This window comes from Heliangelus exortis, chromosome 17, assembly GCF_036169615.1.
Source record: "Heliangelus exortis chromosome 17, bHelExo1.hap1, whole genome shotgun sequence".
Taxonomy (NCBI): domain Eukaryota; kingdom Metazoa; phylum Chordata; class Aves; order Apodiformes; family Trochilidae; genus Heliangelus; species Heliangelus exortis.
Window position 1 is genome coordinate 15,231,519 of NC_092438.1, and position 19,322 is coordinate 15,250,840.

At 42.5% G+C, this 19,322-nt stretch overlaps 1 protein-coding gene across 1 annotated transcript in view; it reads right to left on the bottom strand.

The window, feature by feature from the left end:
• The window catches only part of ADCY9 (adenylate cyclase 9), a 72,905-nt gene continuing 53,583 nt past the window's right edge, over positions 1-19,322 (bottom strand). The window contains exons 7-10 of the mRNA XM_071761182.1: positions 12,687-12,846; positions 9,662-9,813; positions 8,028-8,069; positions 1-2,186 (exon numbers count right to left, since the gene is read on the bottom strand). Of these exons, the coding sequence (XP_071617283.1) occupies positions 998-2,186; positions 8,028-8,069; positions 9,662-9,813; positions 12,687-12,846 (1,543 nt within the window). The 3' untranslated portion in view covers positions 1-997. The remainder of the gene's footprint in view (positions 2,187-8,027; positions 8,070-9,661; positions 9,814-12,686; positions 12,847-19,322) is intronic.

Sequence of the window (19,322 nt, forward strand, 5' to 3'; positions counted from 1 at the left end):
TAAATAAATAAATAAAGGCATTCCCAAATCATTTATTTCACTTTTCTCTCTCTCTCTTTCTCTCTTTCAAATCAGACCAGCTTAGAGATCCCGACTTCCCCTACCTTCACACGCCAGTTAGTGTCCAGAGAAACATGAAACTGCTTTAGACTCATGAGACCTGAACTGTAACTCTCTGGTGGTCACTCTTCTGCTTCTGGAAACCTGTCCTGAGAGCTGGTGGTGTCCAAACCCTTATTCCATTCCCACAGATGAGTAACTCATTGGCTATATGGAAAAGAGGTGTATCCAAAGCACACAATGGCACGTTAAGGTTGAAGAAAGCATGGGTAAAAGGAGAATAAAACTACAGCAGTTGTTCAGCCTACTCTAACTAAATGTTGAGCCACTGCAGAACTCCTCCTCCAGCCCAACACAAAGTCAAATTGTGTCCCCCCCCCCTTGCCAAGACATTCTTTTGTGGTACGTTACTGGCACTTTATGTCAGTCTCATATGGTAGATACATGCACATTTGTGTGTTTACATACAAAAGGTCTTGTAACAGTAAAACATTATTCAGAGAGATATAAAAAACCCAAGGAGTTGCATTAGCCAAAAAAAGTGTTTTGTGAGAAACAACAATAAAAATGATATAACCACAGCTTTTCTTTTCTTTAAAATTAGATAAATACCCAAAGCTATGATTTCACTTGGGGCCTCTGTACCTTGACAGGGAGTCCAATGCAGTATATCTGAAGGCACTTAATATCCTCTACTCAGCTGTAAGATGGTTGCACAGGGAGCTGGGGAGCTGGGGATGTGATCTGGGGCATGGAGGAGAGAGATGGATGAAAACAAGCCCTGAAGAGCTGTGATCCACACAGCCCCGGGTGCTGCAATGAAAACAAACGTACAACCCAGGTGTCGAGAAGGTCTCTCTTGAAAAAGAAAACTGCCAAGTTGCAAATGTCAGCGTGTTTCTAACGACAGAGCACTCCATGCAGAGCTGACAGTGCATCATACACTCTTAGAGATATTTAGCTTTGTCAGTTCATTGACCTCCTCAGCTCCCACCTCCTCACAGTCAGACTTCTCTGCGGCTTTGCCGAACCGGCACCTCTCCTCGGCTTTCCCCGCATCTTTCTGGAGCTTCTTGGCAGAAGGGAGGGCGTCCTTGGTTTCTGAGTTCTCTGTGCCGTGGGCTATCTGGTCAGGATTCTGTACAGAAGGCACCAGGTTGGCAATCTCATCCGTTGGAGATCGCCCGATGCTGCCATCCACTTGAACCCGGATGTCTGGGGATATCGACAACTGGTGGTGGGGCACGATGCCCTTGTCCGTGCATTTTGGGTAGAGGTAGGTCTTCATCTGACCTTTCCCCTTCACATTGACCGTGCCCCTGTAGTCAAAGTTGTACCCCATCCTGTTGAGGATGCGGTAGCTCTCCTCACTCACCTGGATCCGACACTCAACGCCAGTGGTGTCCATCCTGCTCGCGATGTTCACGGTGTCACCCCAGATGTCGTACAACAGCTTGGTGGTGCCGATGACCCCAGCGGTGAGGGGGCCGTGGTTGAAGCCAATCCTCAGTTTAAAATTAAACCACAGCATGTTTTTGTTGAAGTCATCCATCACTCGCATCATTTCTTTGGCAAATTCAAAAAGGGTCTGGAGGTGTCCGTGGGGATGGTTGTTGTCCTGGCACTGCGAGGTGTTGAGGCCTGAGGCAGCCATGTAGGTTGCCCCAATGGTTTTGATTTTCTCAATGCTGCTGTAGTGGGGTTTGCTCAGCAGCTCATCAAAGTCCCCGATCAGCTCATTCAGCACTCGGTAGCACTCTTTGCCTCCCTCGTAGTTCTCCTCATAGAAGTCACTGAAATTGACAATGCTGGCAAAGATGACTCCGCTGCTGTCGTGGTTTTTAGAATAGCTCTGGGAAACCTTCAGCTGCTCAGCCACGTGGTACGGAATAATATTCCTCAGCAGCCAGTCGGCTTGATCCCTCATGCTCTGGATTTTGTTGCGGTGCAGATCGGCCTCCACGTCCCCGTGGTAGTGGAGACGGTAACTGACCTCGAACTCTCGATTCAGAAACCAGACCAGGAGCAGCAGGAGGAAGGAAACCAAAATCACCTCCTGACCGATCAGCTCTGCTGGCCGCTTCGTGTCACTTGGCACTGAACTGTTGCAGGGGCTCTTTCTGGAACTGGAAGCAGAAGAAGGGGAAGAACACAGAGAACACAGAGTCAGAGCGCTGCCATTTCTACTCCGTTGTTAGAAATCCTATGCTAGGAAAAGGAGCACACATTACATATTCATTTCTAAAATATGCTTTGATGACTTCATCCTGCTGTTAAGCCTGCTAAAGAATTAATTTCATTCTTAAACTCACTGATGGATACCATGAGGTTCAGCAACAGAGAAACTGCTCAGCCTTTACAGCAGCCCCGTTTTAGGGACTTCACCAAGGACACAGTTATCATTATATTTAAACACATAACTAAAAGCACTGCCTGTAAATACACACATAAAATGTTTTTAACAACGTCTGTGTGCTCAGATAGGTGTGTACACCTATGTCTGCACGGAGGGTGTGGGTGGATAAGTTTATGGATTTTTTTTTTTAATTATATACAATTTTCAGAAACACCTGCTTTATCCCTCTAGTGCCTTTCCCTTGTCTCCTCCTCAAAGAGCAGCAGCCCTGGCAGCACGCCTTCAGCAGTAACGTGTGAAGGTTTGGGAAGAAGATAACCCTGCACTAGACACTGCATGGGAGCAGAGACACCGAGCTCTGGGCTGACATCTGACACATGTTATAACCATTGAAGCTTTTAGAGTGGTGACAAAAGTTTCTCAAAGTACCAAGAATACGAAAAAAAAAATAAAAAAATACATGTCTCAAGGATTGAGCACAGTATTCCAAATCCTTTAGACAATTTGCCAAGTGCCTGTGCAGATCCTGGAGGATGCTTCCAGTGCCAAACAGCTCTGAGCAAGGAGACATCTGTGGTCTGCAATCTCAGCTTGCTGGGAGAGATATAAAGACACCAGTTTCATCTGAGCAGACACCACCTATGCAAGCCTAGAAACCAAGGCTAAAACCAGACAGATTGGCAGGCAGGGATTTCTGGAGCCACTTAACTTTTTCTATTAAATCATGCCAACGCTGAAGATGTGATCTGAGCAGATAGATGCTGAAGTTACAGAATCACACAGAATGGTGGGGGTTGGAAGGGACCTCTGGAGATCATCTAGTCCAACCCTCCTGCCAGAGCAGGATCCCCCAGAGCAGATTACACAGGAACATGTCCAGGCAGGTTTTGAATGTCTCCAGGGATGAAGACTCCACAACCTCTCTGGGCAATTTGTTCCAGTGCTCTGTTATCCTCAGAGTAAAGTATTTTTCAAGTTAGAGATGGTTTGATAAGAGAAAGCATCACATCAACCTTTCCCCTTGAAAAACAAAGGCAACCTGAGTCGCAGGGTCTGGGTTTCTCTCAGGTGTGTTAGCAAAAGAAATTAAAACTCAGAGCACAGCTGTAGCAACAGCTGAAGAAGACTGAATTTATTTCTGCAACATGTGAAAGCATTGCTAGGTTCCATTTATTTCTTTATGGCCATGGGGGACACCTTCCACTTCTGAAATAGAAGCAGACATTTTAGCCACCGAGCTGTATTATGGACCCAGTTTCTTCTTCTGAATGTTCATTTCCAAGTATCTGATGGCTAGAAAAGTGTGATGAAGCAAGAACACAGCACAGCTGTGCAACAGATGAAAGTGCACAAGCTCTGAAAACATTTGTATGTGCTGTGGTCTTTGTAGCTATTAGCTTTCATAGGAGAAAGTTTCTAGTAAGTAAAATATTTACCAGAGAGAGCTTCACAGGTTGAATTTCAGATTAGAGGTAAGACTGCATATCATGTTGGAAATTACTTCTTTTGTTGATAACAATAAACATCCTTCTCCCAGGAGAAGTGAAGATACATTCATTTTATTGGTTTGGTATTAAAAAAAAACCCAAACCACAAGGCAGGAATGAAAGGAGGAGATGAGACCCAAGTCACAGAATAGGTCCCTACCGTAAGGTTCTGCACTAAGACTCCTTCCTTTCCCTTACAGCTGCTTTTCTGGACAGAATTTCTGCCATGACCCTACCAACTTTCTCCCTAGAAAAGACAAGTCAGAGCCTAAGGCCAAGGCCCAGTTATCAGTGACCAGAATGGTAACAATCTCTGACATAAAATCCTTGCCACCTATTTTGCAGCTGGCAAAAACATCCTCCCAGTTTGATGGGCTCATAAAACAAAATGAGGAGAGGATAAGAAGAAAAATCTTAGAGAATAAATGAAGCTGCAGAAGGTGAGGAATGGATCACAGTTAAGAGCATGCTTCAGGTTCTTTTCAGAACAGTTCATAATTTTCCATATCTTTTGGGAAGAGATCTGCAAGAGGATCCAAGCAACGAAATGTTACTCCTTTGAGAGGATGAGTTTGATATGGAAGATTATCTGCATCAAGTATCTCTGCCACAGGGGTTTATTTAAGTCATTAAAAGCTTTTTATTTGCAGTTTCATGTACCAATTACTCCTAAAGTACTTTAAACTCCTCTTAAATTTGCTAGGTGAGCAGCACAGATTTGACATTACAAAAAGCAAGGTGTTGGGCTGTGCTGAACACCAGATCTGCCTTTGGAGAAGCAACTTCTGCCTCCCATTCAGCACTCCTGAAGCCCTGGCACCTCCTCATCTCCTCGAGCACTGCCTGACCTCCTTCCCCACGTGGGTGTTGAGCCCTCCAGATCCCCGTGTGAAGGGAGTGACTCACTGTGAGCTGCCCTGGTTTCATTAATAAGGCAATGGGTTAGCATCCCAAAAAGGAAGGTGCAGATCTTCTCCAGAGAAAGCATTTTTTGATCGTGATGCAACAGCTACAAGCATTAGCACACAGAGCCACGATGCCAGCCTGAAGGAGGGAGTGATTACATCTTACTCATGTGGAAATCACATTTCTGGATGTCACCACGACCAGGTTACAGGACTATAAATAATCTCACACAGTCAGTGAGCGAAGATGACCTGAAGCTACCTGTCAGAATGAAATAAAAAAAACAAAATAATCCATAGGCCTCTAGCAGAAAGGTTCACGTACACCCAAATCGTTTTAAGGTCTATTTTTTATGAGGTGCTGCAGCAGAAAACTGATTTTAAAATCATTCCGCTTGAAATTTTAAGCCAAAAATGTTCTTTAACTCAAACTGGTGAAATGCTTCCTGGCACAGATGCCTAACTATTAACTTGGCATCTTCATCCAGGCTGTGTGTTGAATATGGAAGAAGCAAGAGCTCCAGAGATAGGATCTCCTTTGGCTTGATCACAAATCATAGAGATAATGGTTCTCCACTTATGAAGATTTTTGGAAAGCCATTTTGCTTTTCAGCCAGTAACCTATGCTTGGATTTGGATAACTTGCTGTATTTAAATAGGATGCATGCCTGCTAGATCTTAAAAAACAATGCAAAGGTGGAACAGTGTGGAAAAGGGAAACCAAACTGCAGCTTTTGGTGAAGAACTTCTAGTGAACAGATATATAAAAAACTCCTACCAACAAGTGATTTTGGTCTTACACCTCAAGTGGCCTCTCCCTGGTCCTTCTCTAGCAGTCACAAACCAGAAGATGATACATCCTATCAGCTCTGAGATAGGAAATGAATGAAACCACAAAATATTTCCTGCTTGCAAGACAAAACTTATGGTTGCATCTCTTTTGGGCTGAAGAACTGGTCTGTCTGGAAAACAGGACAAATTCTGGATTTTGATTGGACACAGAATGGATGGCCCAGAGATTAAGCCTGTGCTAAGACCTACTGGTACCTCTCTTCCCATGCAACATCAATAATTATCTTGATTCTTGATCAAGAAAAGGGAATAACATCATTAAAGGCATGCAAACAAGTAATGTCAGCCCTGCTAGAACACAGGGGAAGCTCTTGTGCTGACTGTGGTGACCTTATTTCTTTCAGTGAGAAAGGCACAGAAAATGTTTGTCAGAATAAGGGAGTTTCAATATTCCCTTAGTCCATCACCAGGAAAAAGGGAAATTCTGTTTGCACAGAAATGTGGCACACAATAATGTCCACTAAAAGTAACCAAATTCTGTTACCAGGTAATGGTAGAAAGAGAGTAAGATTTAACTTCCAGCACATTGTGATAACTTTTAAGTTTGGGCAGAAAATAGGGGGGAAAATTTTCAGTATTTTTCACCCAACTGAAGGGATGTCAGAGCAAATGCCAATCCAGTACTTCTCATAATAAAACGTTTTAAAATTCAATTTGGCAATACTTAATGAGCCAGATATTTTGGTCACTGCCTTATTTGGTATTTAAATCCCAAGCTCCATGTCTGTGTGCAGTTACATCTTTTATGGGGTTTGGTGCCTTAGGAACCCTTCCCTTCATTTGTCACTGTAACTCCAACCAAGTTATATGCTGCATTTCTGGAAGAAAAATATTTGCATGCAAACGATGCTTGAAAGCTGCTTTTTGACATATTTCTAATAAATGATGACATAGAAACAGTCACTGAACAGGAGATGGGGCTGTCAATTATTCAAAGCTGAAAGAATTATTAATTAGTGATTAGCATCTGGTCAGGAGCCTCTGAAGCTGTTGTCAACACTGGGTAAGAATTTATAATTCTGAGCAGCACAAAAGGCTCAGTGATTTCAAACTAACAAACCACTGAAGATCCAGACTCAGGCTGATCCTAAGGCATTACTTTCAGTGATCACCATTCTTTCCTATTTCACACACTGCATCTTCAGCAAGTTCCTTTCAGTATTTTAGATTATTAATTAAAAAAAAAACAAAAAGCAAACAAACAAAAAAACCCTCAAGCCCACCTCTGTTCTTTTGGCTTTAACTTTCTCTTCTGGCCTCAGTGCAATGGAATTCTTAATGACAATTGGTTTTTTTCATGAATCAAAGCCAAACAAACAGGAAAACTCATGTAAAAAGAAATGAAATGCTGCAGTAAATACTAATTTCTTGGTGAATAAATATGGGACATGAAAGCATATTTACCTTCTCACAGTTAACTTCTCTCTACCACAGCATCCCCACAGATGATATTTTTAGAAAGCAATTTTGTTTTGCTACGTACTCCCAGTAAAAAGAGGCAACCCCCTGAGTGCAGACTTCAGCTGAATTACTGAGTCATATTCACAGGGTCATTAGTTCAATCAAGTACAATATCACCCCAGTGTCCTCCTCAAATTTGCAATTAGCAAACCCAGACTTTTCCAATACCAATGACCAGCAAAAACACTTAGAAAAAATGCTATTGCAAAGCTTGCAATAAAACCATGAGAAAGTCAGCACTGAAACAATTTGAGTGAATCTCTTATTGGGTTGATTTCTAACGGGCCTTTAATAACCCAGAAAAATATTTTTGTTGCTTAAAACTCTTTTGTAAAGTCACTTTCTCTCAATGACACAACTTGTTACACTGCCAAAGGAAGCTGAGGGTGCCTGGCAGCACCCAGACCACCCCCACCAGCCTATCCCTGTCCCAGTGAAGCCACCAAGCATCCCAGGCAGCTTTTGCAGCTGATGTTCCTCTGCCACATGGAATTCTCACCCAGCTGTGGGCAGCATCCAACTCCACACACGTCTGAATGGGACACATCAACCAAGGCAATGAAATAAACAGCTCATGATGAACAGACAAAGATAACAGAACTGCTACTGCTACAAAACCAGATGCTATTTTATACAGTGCCTCCATAGTTGTATTATCCAGAAACCCCATTTAGAAAAGAGAGCAGCAGGATACAGCTTTGCCTGCAGGATCAGCTCTCTGATGATTTTTGGTCATAGCCAAGTCCTCTGTAAAGGAAATTACACACACAAGCAGCTTCAACACAACTTCCTGAACCAACTTATTGCATTTGCATGTGTATGACCACAGAGGCAAAGTTTTGCTTCATGTAATGGGCTGAGAATGTTTCTATCCCTAGAAAGATGGTAATTTTACATAAAGCTTACCTAAAGTTCTGTGCCAAATCTAGATGCAAAGTTTCCACAGAGCTGAAATACAAGAGCAGGGATATCAGAAGGGAAGTTATAACAACAAACAAAGCATGCTGACATTATTTCAGTTAGTTTTTTAAACTTCTGCTCTGTTGCTTGATCAGCTTCACACAAACTGTGTTTGGACACCACTTATCTGCACTTTTTTGCTTGGAAGAAGCATCTCTGTCTGAGCTGCAAACACCTCTAAAGGGTAACTGATGAAAACACTCAAGATGATTCCTGGAACAAGGAACTGTTAAAGAACCCAATCTTACCTTGCAAACATGAAAAATCAATTTCAGAAGACAAAAAAAAGGTTTTAAAAAGCAACAAATCATCCTCCAAACTCTTCCAAACAAACAAACAAAAACAACAAAACAACCAAACCCCAAACAAACACAGAGCCTACTTTTAAAGTTGTTATTACAGAAAATCAGTAAGTAGTTAAAGCAATTTTTGTGTTTTCTTGCATTACAATTTCTCTACTGCAACCCCAGACTGGTTTCGGTTGGAAGGGACCTTAAAGCTCATTTAGTTTTAAGCCCCTGCCATGGGCTGGGACACCTCTCACCAGACCAGGCTGCTCCCAGCCCCATCCAGCCTGTCCAGGTCAGCAGGAGTTAAAGGGTCACATTTATTTTCCATGTCTTTAAAACAGACCATTGGAGATATCTGAAGAGGGGATTGAAAGCTAAACACACAAAACATGTATCTGCAAAATCTTTTTAGTTTGTTTGGGCTGGCTTTTTTTGTGTGTGTTTTTCACTATATTGTTCAGCATGTAAAAAAAGGAGAAAAAGAAAGGGCTTTGAATAACCTACAGCATGAGAAGTCCTTGCAAAGTCCAAGCTATGGTAAGAGCAACAAAGGCTATGAAATTCATTAAGCTACTGAGAAATGCAAGTTGGTTATAAAATTTTGACAATAGGAGTGGCTGGCTGGAAGGACTCCCTTGGCAATCCTGGCAGGAGAATAGAAGAATGCTGTAAACAAAGTCTACGATGGGGAAAATTGCATATCAGAGGAAAACCTGAAAAGCCTGAAGGTTATTACAGAGAAACTGACTAGATTCCTCTGGTTACTGTCCTGTATCATCCTCTGAAAAGGCAGGAGAATGATAAAGGAAAACAGGTTATGAGAGTCCTATTAAATCTAAGCATCTGTCTTCTGCAGCAGAAAACCTGTGGAAGAAGGAGATGGAAGAAAGATATATGGTTCCTAAGTGCAAAAATAAATCCAGAGGGATGTGGGGGAACAAGTGGGTTCTCTGGCAGCACACCAAATGCCTTGGAAATTCCTGAATAAAAAAGATTTTCAAACAAAGAGTGAAAGGCAATTCTATGGGGCTGGTAAGTGTAAGTGTGCCCTAGAAACACATCAGTTGAGGACAGAGTATTGTTTCAGCACAGAGATCAGGAAAGGGCCTCTCATATATCATCCTGAAATCTTTAAAAACAATGCAGAATTCTTCCAGAATTAAATTATTCAATTTGAGATGCTGGAGAAAGTCACGGCGGATACAAAAATCCCATGCATTGGACCCTCACTTTACTGGCTGAGAACCCCAAGTTTGTCAATCTAAAATCCAGTTAAATGATGCTGCTCACCTGGCTGGACACAGGGAGATGTAGAGCAGGACGTAGAGAAGCACTGCTCCTACCACAGTTGCCAGAAGAGATCTCATCCAGGAGCTGAGCTGGCAGAAGTTACAGTACTGCACGATGGTGATCAGGATGGCACAACACATGAACATGGTGTACTGCAACAGAGAGAAGCACCAGTTAGCTTCTTCCTGCTGCCCAGAGAAATGCCAGCATAAATTAAAGGATGTGGGGTATGGAAGAGAAGGATCTAATGTCATCTGGATTCTCTGCACAGTAAATAATTCCTTAGAGCCTCTGGAGATGCAGTTCTTCACTTCCAAGAGCAGGGAAACTCTCAGCACAGGCAGTGTCACAGCTTTCCCTACATGGAGTTTTGTCTGGCTGCATTACACAACTCTTATTTCAGCAGCTTTCAATACCTTCAGTTTGCCTTTGCAAAATGCTCAGTGCTTCTTATTGAACAGAAAAAAAAAAAGAGGGGAAAAAAAAAAAAAAAGAGAAAAAAGCAGGTGAACATTCATGGTAACCTCCTCTCAACTGCTGGGGTCAGACTGTTTTAAACTGAATGTTAAAGTTCCACTGGGGCATGAATTCACCTTCAAATACATCACCCCACTGCCTACCTTCAGAAACACTTCTTAGAGGACAGTCTCATGCTGGCAGCAGATGAACTCCAAGAATTTATTTCTCTTTAAGAATTTGTTTAACATCATCATTTGGTTTTTCTGTTCCAAATGCCCTATTCTCAAAAATCTTTCCTTTTCCACATCTTTACTGGATGAAAAAACCAAACAAGCAGGGCAGGATGGATACATTGCCCTGAGAAATATCAGTATTTCAGAGTCAAAACTCTCCAGCTGGTGTGCAAGTTTTGTGTTCATCAAGAGTATTCCTGACTATCCAAGCTAAGACAGAGACTCCACAACTGCATTATATTTCTGTTCTAGCTACACACTCAGTTTTACAGTATGAAATGATCATTCTGTGCCTTTCTCTCTCATCCTGCTGCATTTCCTTTAGAGCTGAGGTGCAGAGACTGCAGATTAGCAATACTGTGGCATAACAAATAAGCATGGGATTCAGAAGTAGACACAGTGCATGAGGAAAAAACCTTACATAATTTACCATTTTTAAACCACAAGCATGTTGTTTTGTTTTGTTTTCTTTTCTTTTTTAATGACTCAAAAATAGATTTAAGGGATTTCAGAAGCGTCCATAAAAATATGTAAACTTAAACTTACTTTTTTGCCCCCATTTCAGGTCTCCTAAAGTGGCAGAGCACTGGTTCTCACTCCAAGTGATGCCCCCATCATGAAGCCAGCCTATAGAGGGTCAGGAAGTGCTGTGTTTTACTATGGATGCATGGCTTTGGAAAGTTTTTTTTTTCATTGTTGTTTTTTTTGTTGGTTTTTTTTTTTTTTTTTTAATTTTGATTTTAATTATTTTATTTCCAGGGAAAGTACAAAACGCTATGAATAAAAAAAAACTTTGCAAAACCATGTCATAGTAAAATATGACACTTACCTGACCCTCTATAGATTGACTCCAGTTCCTAGAGCTCCATGATTGCTGAAGCACTGAGCACAGGACGAGTTGGGACATCTCTTGGAGAGGGAGCCAACAGCCCCACGACTCTGGAGGACCTGCAAGGGGAAAGAAAGCAAAGTTCATTCTCAGTTTGGTGCTGACCACCACCACCTCACTGCTGCTGCCTGAAGCTCTTGGACTCACAACCTGACCTGAACATGGAGTGAGGAGATACTGATGTTGGCTTTTCCAACATTATTTGTACATGTTTGGAGAAGTGACCAAGGGTGGTGATGAATGGGACAGACAGAAAATAACTGGATACGTTTTTAGAAGATTTGAAGGTTTTCAGCTTCCTTCAGTGAGAGGACAACTTTTCTACAATTAGTTTCCTGGTAGTCATGAGGGAGGAAAACTATCATTAAACTGAAAAAAAAAAAATAAAATTAAAGCTTGAAAACAGTTAACTGAAGTTCCCAAAAGGTAATTGCTGCAGAATGACTTTAAACATGGGATGTGAAAGATACACCAGACTCTATTCTGTGAGTGTGATAACCATGGGATGTGTCTATGCTTAAATTGGGAAGGGACAAAACAAGTCTGGCCCAAATGTTCCCATGGAACAAACATTTCCCAGCACCCCATAAAATAAACTGTGATAGGAAGAACGATGAGGATCTGGTCATTACCTATGCCCAGGGCCCTGAAATAGCAAAACATTTGTGAGACAGAATTCCCTGGAAAGGAAGAACCATTCACTGGGCTACCAAAGAGGATCCTGCAGGGAAACAAACTTTCATCCCCAGTTCCAGTCCATTTTATTCATAAATTGTTTATAAGCATTGATTTTATGCTACAGTTATCCTCTAAACTAAATTATTTTTTGTTTTCCTCAATATTTAACCCCTCTCTCTCTGCTTCTGCATGTTTTTATTAAAGGAAATCCCAAATCCCCCGTGGATCCTTTGGTGAGGGGGCTAAATCTGCCACTTTCTGCCACCTGCTGCATTCCTTTCAGCATCTCTGTGTACTGAGAGCTCTCTCCTTTGAGCTTCTCCAGCCAGCTCTGCAAAGGAAAAGCATTCACTGCTGATACTGCTTTGGCTACTGAGATTCTCTGATGGGGACACAAAGTTTTTCAGTGCACACAGTTCCTCCAGTGACACCCTCAGCACCAAAACCAGGATGAATGCAACGAAAAGCCTGAGATCCATTGCTGTCATTATCTAGAATAAACACCTGCAGAAGGGTTTGGGCCTAAAAAAACCAAAATATCCATGTAGGGAGGCACTTATAGGCACCTCCCCTGTTGTCTGAGTTTCCAGGAAAGCAAATGACTGTATTTACAGAACAAACTCATCATCCCCAGCAGTCCTGCCCCTCTGAGAGATCTGGATCAGGCAGATGTAAAGCACCAGGGAGGTGAAGGCAGAGAGCAGGCAAGCAACAAGCCTGGTCAGATCCAACACGTCAGATTACGAGATGGAGTTCGACAACTTACATGTATGTTTGTTTCAAAATCAGAGGTGAAGTGTGAAAAAACTGCAAGAGCTGGGAGAGAAACCAGGATGGCACCAAAAAAGTGTCGAGGCAGCCAGCCAGAGATCAGCTTCAGGAAACGCTTGGTGCAAGTCATCACCTCCTCCAGGAAGAATGCCATCCTGCAACAAAGGGAATCACAGGGCAGCTGTTAATCTCATCCCATCACCCAGCCCTCTGCCTTACCTGTAATAATCTGGCTTCAAAGTCTTCATTTAGAGCCATCACAGCACCTGCTGACAATCTCAGGAAATAATCCCCTGTGCTGAAAGAGGGGGCTGAGAGCACAGGGACAGAGAGCAAGTGGGAGGGTGGGCTTCAAGGAAACAAACTGAACCCCAAATGTCTCTTATTTGGAAGGTAAGAGTAGGAAAGGCTGCTCTTCATTCAGAAATATTTAGCATTAAAGCAGGAGGGGAGGAGAGGAAGCTGTGAATTTAAAAAAAGTAAATTACACAGAATTAGTTTGGTTGGAAAAGACCTTCAGGATCATCCAACCATTAACCTGACACTGACAAGGCACATCCTAAGCCAACATCCCTAAATTCCATGTCCACACCACTTCAATTCCTGCAGGGATGGTGACCCCACTACTGCTCTGGGCAGTGCTCCCCTGTCCAGTGAGTCCTTCAGTGGAGAGATTCCTCCTAAAACCAACCTAAACCTCCCCTGCTGCAACCCCAGGCCCTGCCACTTGTAACTGTGCTGAACAGATCCTCACCTTGCTACAACCTCCCTTAAGGTGGTTGTGAAAAAGGAAAGGTGAAAGGATCTCAGTGCTCGAGGACACTGCGTGGAAAAGTTACTTCTGTAGGGAAAGAAATCCGTGGGTACCCCCCTTCTGAAAGCTCAGAATCATTGGCCACCCTACAGAAACTGCAGCTGCTCTTCCAGTTTGGAATTATTTTTATGGAGACTTAAAAAAGGTAACAGTGAGCAGTTGGCTTCATTCAAAGCCATCCTGTTGGGGATGTCTGTAATTAACAAAGGCAGCCTGGGCAGGTAATTCTGGAATTCTAACAGGGGACTACAGCAGAGCCCAAACACCAAATAATTACTATTTTATTTTAAAAGAGATGCTCACAGCTAAAAAAAAACCAAAACAAAAAACAGAAAAAAAAACCCACCAAAAAACCCTAAAAATACAACATACACTAAATACAAAATTCATAATCTCCCAAAGTTAGAAAATTATTCCTTATTACCTCTATATTTTAAAAGAGAAAAACTAGCCACTATCTTTTTAACCCCGTTTTCTAACATCCAAGATATCAAAGCCTGATACAAAACAAGATAAATTTAAGTTCTTCATGTGAATTTGACTCTTACTCCACACCTTTAAATAACTATTGTTTATGAATAATACTTTGATTCTCTGGTCTAGGTGTTTGTGAATTTTGTGACATCAAGCATTTTTCTTTTTGAAGCTTCAAGAGCTCTCATTTAATATGGCAAAATTTGGAAATTATACTCAAATACATAGAAAAAGATGAATTTTGGGGTAATAGGATTTGGGTAATAGGATGGAGGAAGCTGTAATACACCAGGAGCCCACAAGAGGGTACTCACAGATTTGTTAGGTCCCAGCTTAATGGCCTCACATTTACACGAGGAATTAGAGCTGTATCTCATTATAAATAAATAAATATTTCCAACAGAGTAGAAATTAAAAACCTGGATAAAAGCAAAAGAAAATTGGATTTTCTCACCAAGTGCCTCACTACCCCAGTCCCCAGTGGCAGCCAAGTCCTTCTGGAAATGCCACCCAAGTTCATGCCTCTAAAAATAAAGCCCAGTTCCAAAGAACCAAGATGAACATTTCCAAACTGTGAGGAAGGAACCTGAACCAGGCCCCGTGGCAGAGCACCCCTGGGCCAAGCTCCATCCCCCAGAGCTGGGTGGGGGGTAGGGGAGGTCACATCCCCGAGGGCCAAGCAGGGACCCCCTGCCCACCTCAGCTCATCCTCCCTGTCCCTCCCACCCAGGCTGCCACAGGGACCACCCCGTGCAGCTCCTGTCCCTCACCCCAGCCCACACACCGGGGACTCCACGGTGCAGAAAGCTTATTTTTATTTTTTCCAAGCTTCCAAGCCAGGACAAATTCTTGTGGGAATTCTAGGAGCAGATCTATCAGCAAACTCCATCAGTTAATCCTCCAGTGAAGACACTTCATTTAGGCAGCTGCATGTTTCAAACAAGCACCAGTTCCAGGGGGATGCCACACTTCTCGTAATAACGTTTACCTTCTAACATTGATTTTTTTTTTTTTCTTCTTTTCTTTTTTTTTTCTTTTTTCTTTTTCCCCTGGGTACTTACTGCAATGCTCTGCACTCTGGAATTAAAAGGATTGAAATCTCATCCTTCACAAAAGGGTGAAAGCCTGTGAATGCAGCCCAGCCCTCCTGTGGCAGGAAGAAGTGCATTAAATCCAGAGAGCCCTGAGAGCTGCAGACAGATTTAATGGCCATGGGGCAGTATCTGTAAATAATGCAGTGTCAGTGGGGAGCTCCACGGGGCTGAAATGCTGAGGCATCCAAGATGTTTACACAAGCAGGAGTTCAAATTAGCAACTTTGACATAAGTGACTAATGGGTAATGGAGACTGTTACCATCATTTCTGTATTTACTGGCAGTGTAAAATCAATTCCCATAGCTCAAATCAAAAGCTTTTGGCACAGCAGCAATTTGGTGGGATATTAAATACCAAAGTCGCAGATGTTAGAAATAAATAAAGGCAAACAGAATACATTGTTTTCCCTTGCATCAGTACTCTGTATCCCTCATGTTGTGAACAGAACCAGTTCATTATGCTCTAGTTGAAGAAAACAGTTTCTCTTCCTCCTCATTCAGAGTTTAAGATCTAATGGGCAGCAAAAGGGTCTCAGCCATGGACAGACCAAGGGTGCTCCCTCTGCAAGCCTGGAAAGGTAAAGCATCAGGCAAATGCAGTTCTGCTTAGTCAGACAACAGTTCCTCGTTCTCTTTGTTTTGATTGTACTTGCTTCATCCACAAAATTCTTTTTCTTGCTCTCTAGAAAGGCACGTTTGGATTAATGAAGCAACGTGTGAAGTGCTCCCTGCTCCCACCTCCCACTCTTGTGACCTGAAATACCCACGGCCCTGGCTTCACCTCTGTGCTCACAAATCTGCACTGGAGGATGCTACACTTTTTTTAAAACAAAATTATTTATGACAAGTTTTCCTGGAAAACAGGAACTGGACATAAAGCCTATCCAGTCACCAAAACCCCCTCTATTTCCAGCTGAAGCAGTGGGCAGATGTCTTTGCCCTGAATTCCTGCAGAAGCATTTCTAAGAACCTCGGGGGGAATCACACACTTGCATCCTCAATGACACTTCCCAAGGGTTTTTTATCAAACAGCAGAGCTGTAGGATCTCTTACACTTCCACTGAACTCATCAGAGGCAAAGCAGTCACATTCTGAAGTAGGCAGAAGGACATTCTTTGCACTCCATTTACAGAACAGGAGATGACATCTTCCACAGGCTTACAAATGAAGCACCCGTTTTTGCATGCAGCTTGATACAATTAATTTTAAGTGGCACTTAAGGTAACAGTGGGATCCTCATCTATAGATGCTCCAGTAATTTATTAACAGACACTTCAGAGGAATCAAAACATCCTTTCCCCTGGTAAGCCTCGCTCCACCAGGACCTTCTGCTCTTCTGGAATGTGAAGGCTTTATCTCGGCTGTGCCTGCAGAGGCAGCAGGATTGCTGCCCTCTCCCACTCCTGCAGCTGGACTTCAGCCACAAGAGCTGCACTGAGCCCTTCTGAGGCTGAGGCCTGGATTCAATTAAAAATTAAGACTGATTTAAGGGCAGGGAGTTTCACATCACGAGAATGAAAACACAATAAGAAACTTAGGCAAGAATTTTCTGGTCCGAAAATAAGCCCTCTTCCTGAAATTCTGGAACTGTGCCCAGCATTGTAAACCCATTCTCCTCCCTTAAGATATCTTGGTGGCATTCTGTGATTGTCATTTGGGATGAGTGACAATACTGCCCAGGAAGTTTTGCATCATTTCTGTGCATAGTGGTCAATGGGAGCAGCCCTCGCTAGGAAGAAGGATTAGAAGAGGAAAAATATAATTTTCTTTTTGCTCAAGGGTATGTCAGGTTGTGGAGACTAGAGTGTCTTTCATGAATTTTTTAACATTATATATTTTAAATACATACTTACTACAAACAAAGTACATATTGTTACTACAAAATACCTCCAAGTCAAAACACCCCCCCCAAATACACCATTGCCTGTACACTGAAAACTGAAAACCTACCAGAAAGGTTCTGAGATATTCCCCTACAAAGACTGTTCTTTTTTGGTTTATATGAGGCTGTTTCCAATTAAGTGCCCCGGGTAAGAGTTCCTCAGATCTGAGCCCATTCTGTTTTGTACTTTTGTACTTCACTGTTCTGTACTTCAGCTGCAGTGATTGGGAACTTAAGGACTGTGTGAGCTTTGATGGCTGCCTACAGGTGTTCTCCACTATGTGAGATGTTTCTCAACCTGTTTTTCAAATCAGTATAAGTAAAAAAGAATGAAAAAAATATGTGCTTCTGAGACTCAGGAGTCATCCTGAAACACTTGTGTTTTAAATCTGACTTTAAATGAGGCATCCAAGTCAGCTTAGAAATTAAAACTCAGGCTCTAAGCCAACATAATCTCATGAAAATATTAGAAATCTCTGTGGCAAAAGTAAATAGTACTAAGAAAACATTATAAAGACACTTAAACTCACCTCAGTAATGGCCCAGGCTCACTACCCAAGAGCAGGGCTCTCCATGCTGCAGAAAAGCTAAACCTTTGTTCAGCCAGACACAGCTCAGAAAGACAAAAACACTCACCAAATTCTTAATTACACAGGTAGCATATTGAAAACAACAATTTTCCTTCTCCTTAAGAAATCCATAAAACACCAACTACAAAATAGGACTGATGTAAAACTTTTGTACCTCCATATAAACCCTGCTAAGGTTGTAGGGATGATACAATATGTACAGGCAAGAAAAGGCAACTGCAAGGCAGCACTGGAAAAACAAGTGTACACAAAACACATCTGTAAAGCAGAAACAAGCTCTTCTGCAAAGTGGTGGTTGAGGAGTTTAGAGCTGAACTAATTCAAGAATACAATGCCAAGGCCACCAAACTGCTGCCTGGGGAATGGCAAGAGCTGCCTGGGCACTTTAGACTCACAAAAAACCTTTGCCCTCTCGAGACAGAGCACAGAAACTGTTTTGCAAGCAGGAAAATCCATTTCTGGTACAAAAGAGAGGACAGATTAACAGCTGATCCAGTTTAGGATGCACTGGAATGACAGTTCAACCATCTCTCAGTAGAAGTCTAAATATTTTCTGAATTTCTAGATGTTCTAAGAAGACCAGAAGTACAATACTATGCAAACCCCAACAGCAAATACACCTGCCAAGGATCACTACTCTTGAAAGTATTTCCAGTGTTGATAAAATGCCATCTCCCTGCTCCTAAATGCCAGCTGAACATGTTTGCATACATCTACATACACACAGAATGACACTGACTGAAAAACTAATCTTATATTTTCTACCTTAACCCTGGGAAAAGCCAAACTAAGAATACAAACTGCAATTTCTTGTTTCTTGTGAAACAACAGCAGAATTGCTTCAAACTTGTAACCACAAAACCTTTGTAACCTACCCATACGTGACAGGTTTGGGATGAGGTGAGCAGAATCAACTTGTTCTCACAAGTAGAGGCAAACAAACAAGTTATTATTAGGTCTATTATCTGGGTTAATAACAGGTTACATGTGATACGTGTATAAATCACAACACACCCAGGAGAGCAAGAGCCCTGCTTGAATGCACATCCAACTTCAGTCTGCACCTGAACCTGTTGGTAACTCAGTGTCTGCAGGAACCCCCACATTAGGCAGGAACCACAGGCAGGAATCACTTGCTGACTCGTTCCAAATGCCAGGATAAGAGCCCACAAGCCTCCCAGAAGTCCAGAACACATCTTCTGGGGGGCTGGGTACAGGAATGAGAAGTCACTGTCGAGCATCAGGCAGCTGCATCCGCAGCCAAGCCTCCCCTCCAGGGGGTTTTGTGCTACTGGCTCAGGGCTGGCACTGCCCAGCAAAGCCACCCCCTTCCTGGCAGCTGCAGCTGATGGGGACACAGCCCAGGACTCAGGGGAAAAGCTGCATTCCAATTATGTATCAAACAAAGAAAACACAAACTACTGGAATATTAAACCCATGAGGTGGGAAATGGAGATTAGTAAAGGAAACCAACTCTGGACAGATGCAATTTAACTTTTGCAGCTTCCTTTTTTATTATTATTTTTTTGAGGAAGGGGCTGCTCTTTGCATTTCTGATAAATAATTTTTTTAAAAAAAAGAACAGGAAGAGGTTTTCTGTTTGAATTCCCTCACCCTAGTGGCCCTGCGAAGCGAGAAGGCCTCTAGCTGCACATGGCACCCCAAGGAACAAGAACATCTGGGAAGCTGATCCTGTTGCCTCCATGACCTCTATCAGAGCCACTTTTTCCTCCTCCAATTTCTGTAGCCAGACTTCTGTTTCCACAAGATCTGCTTT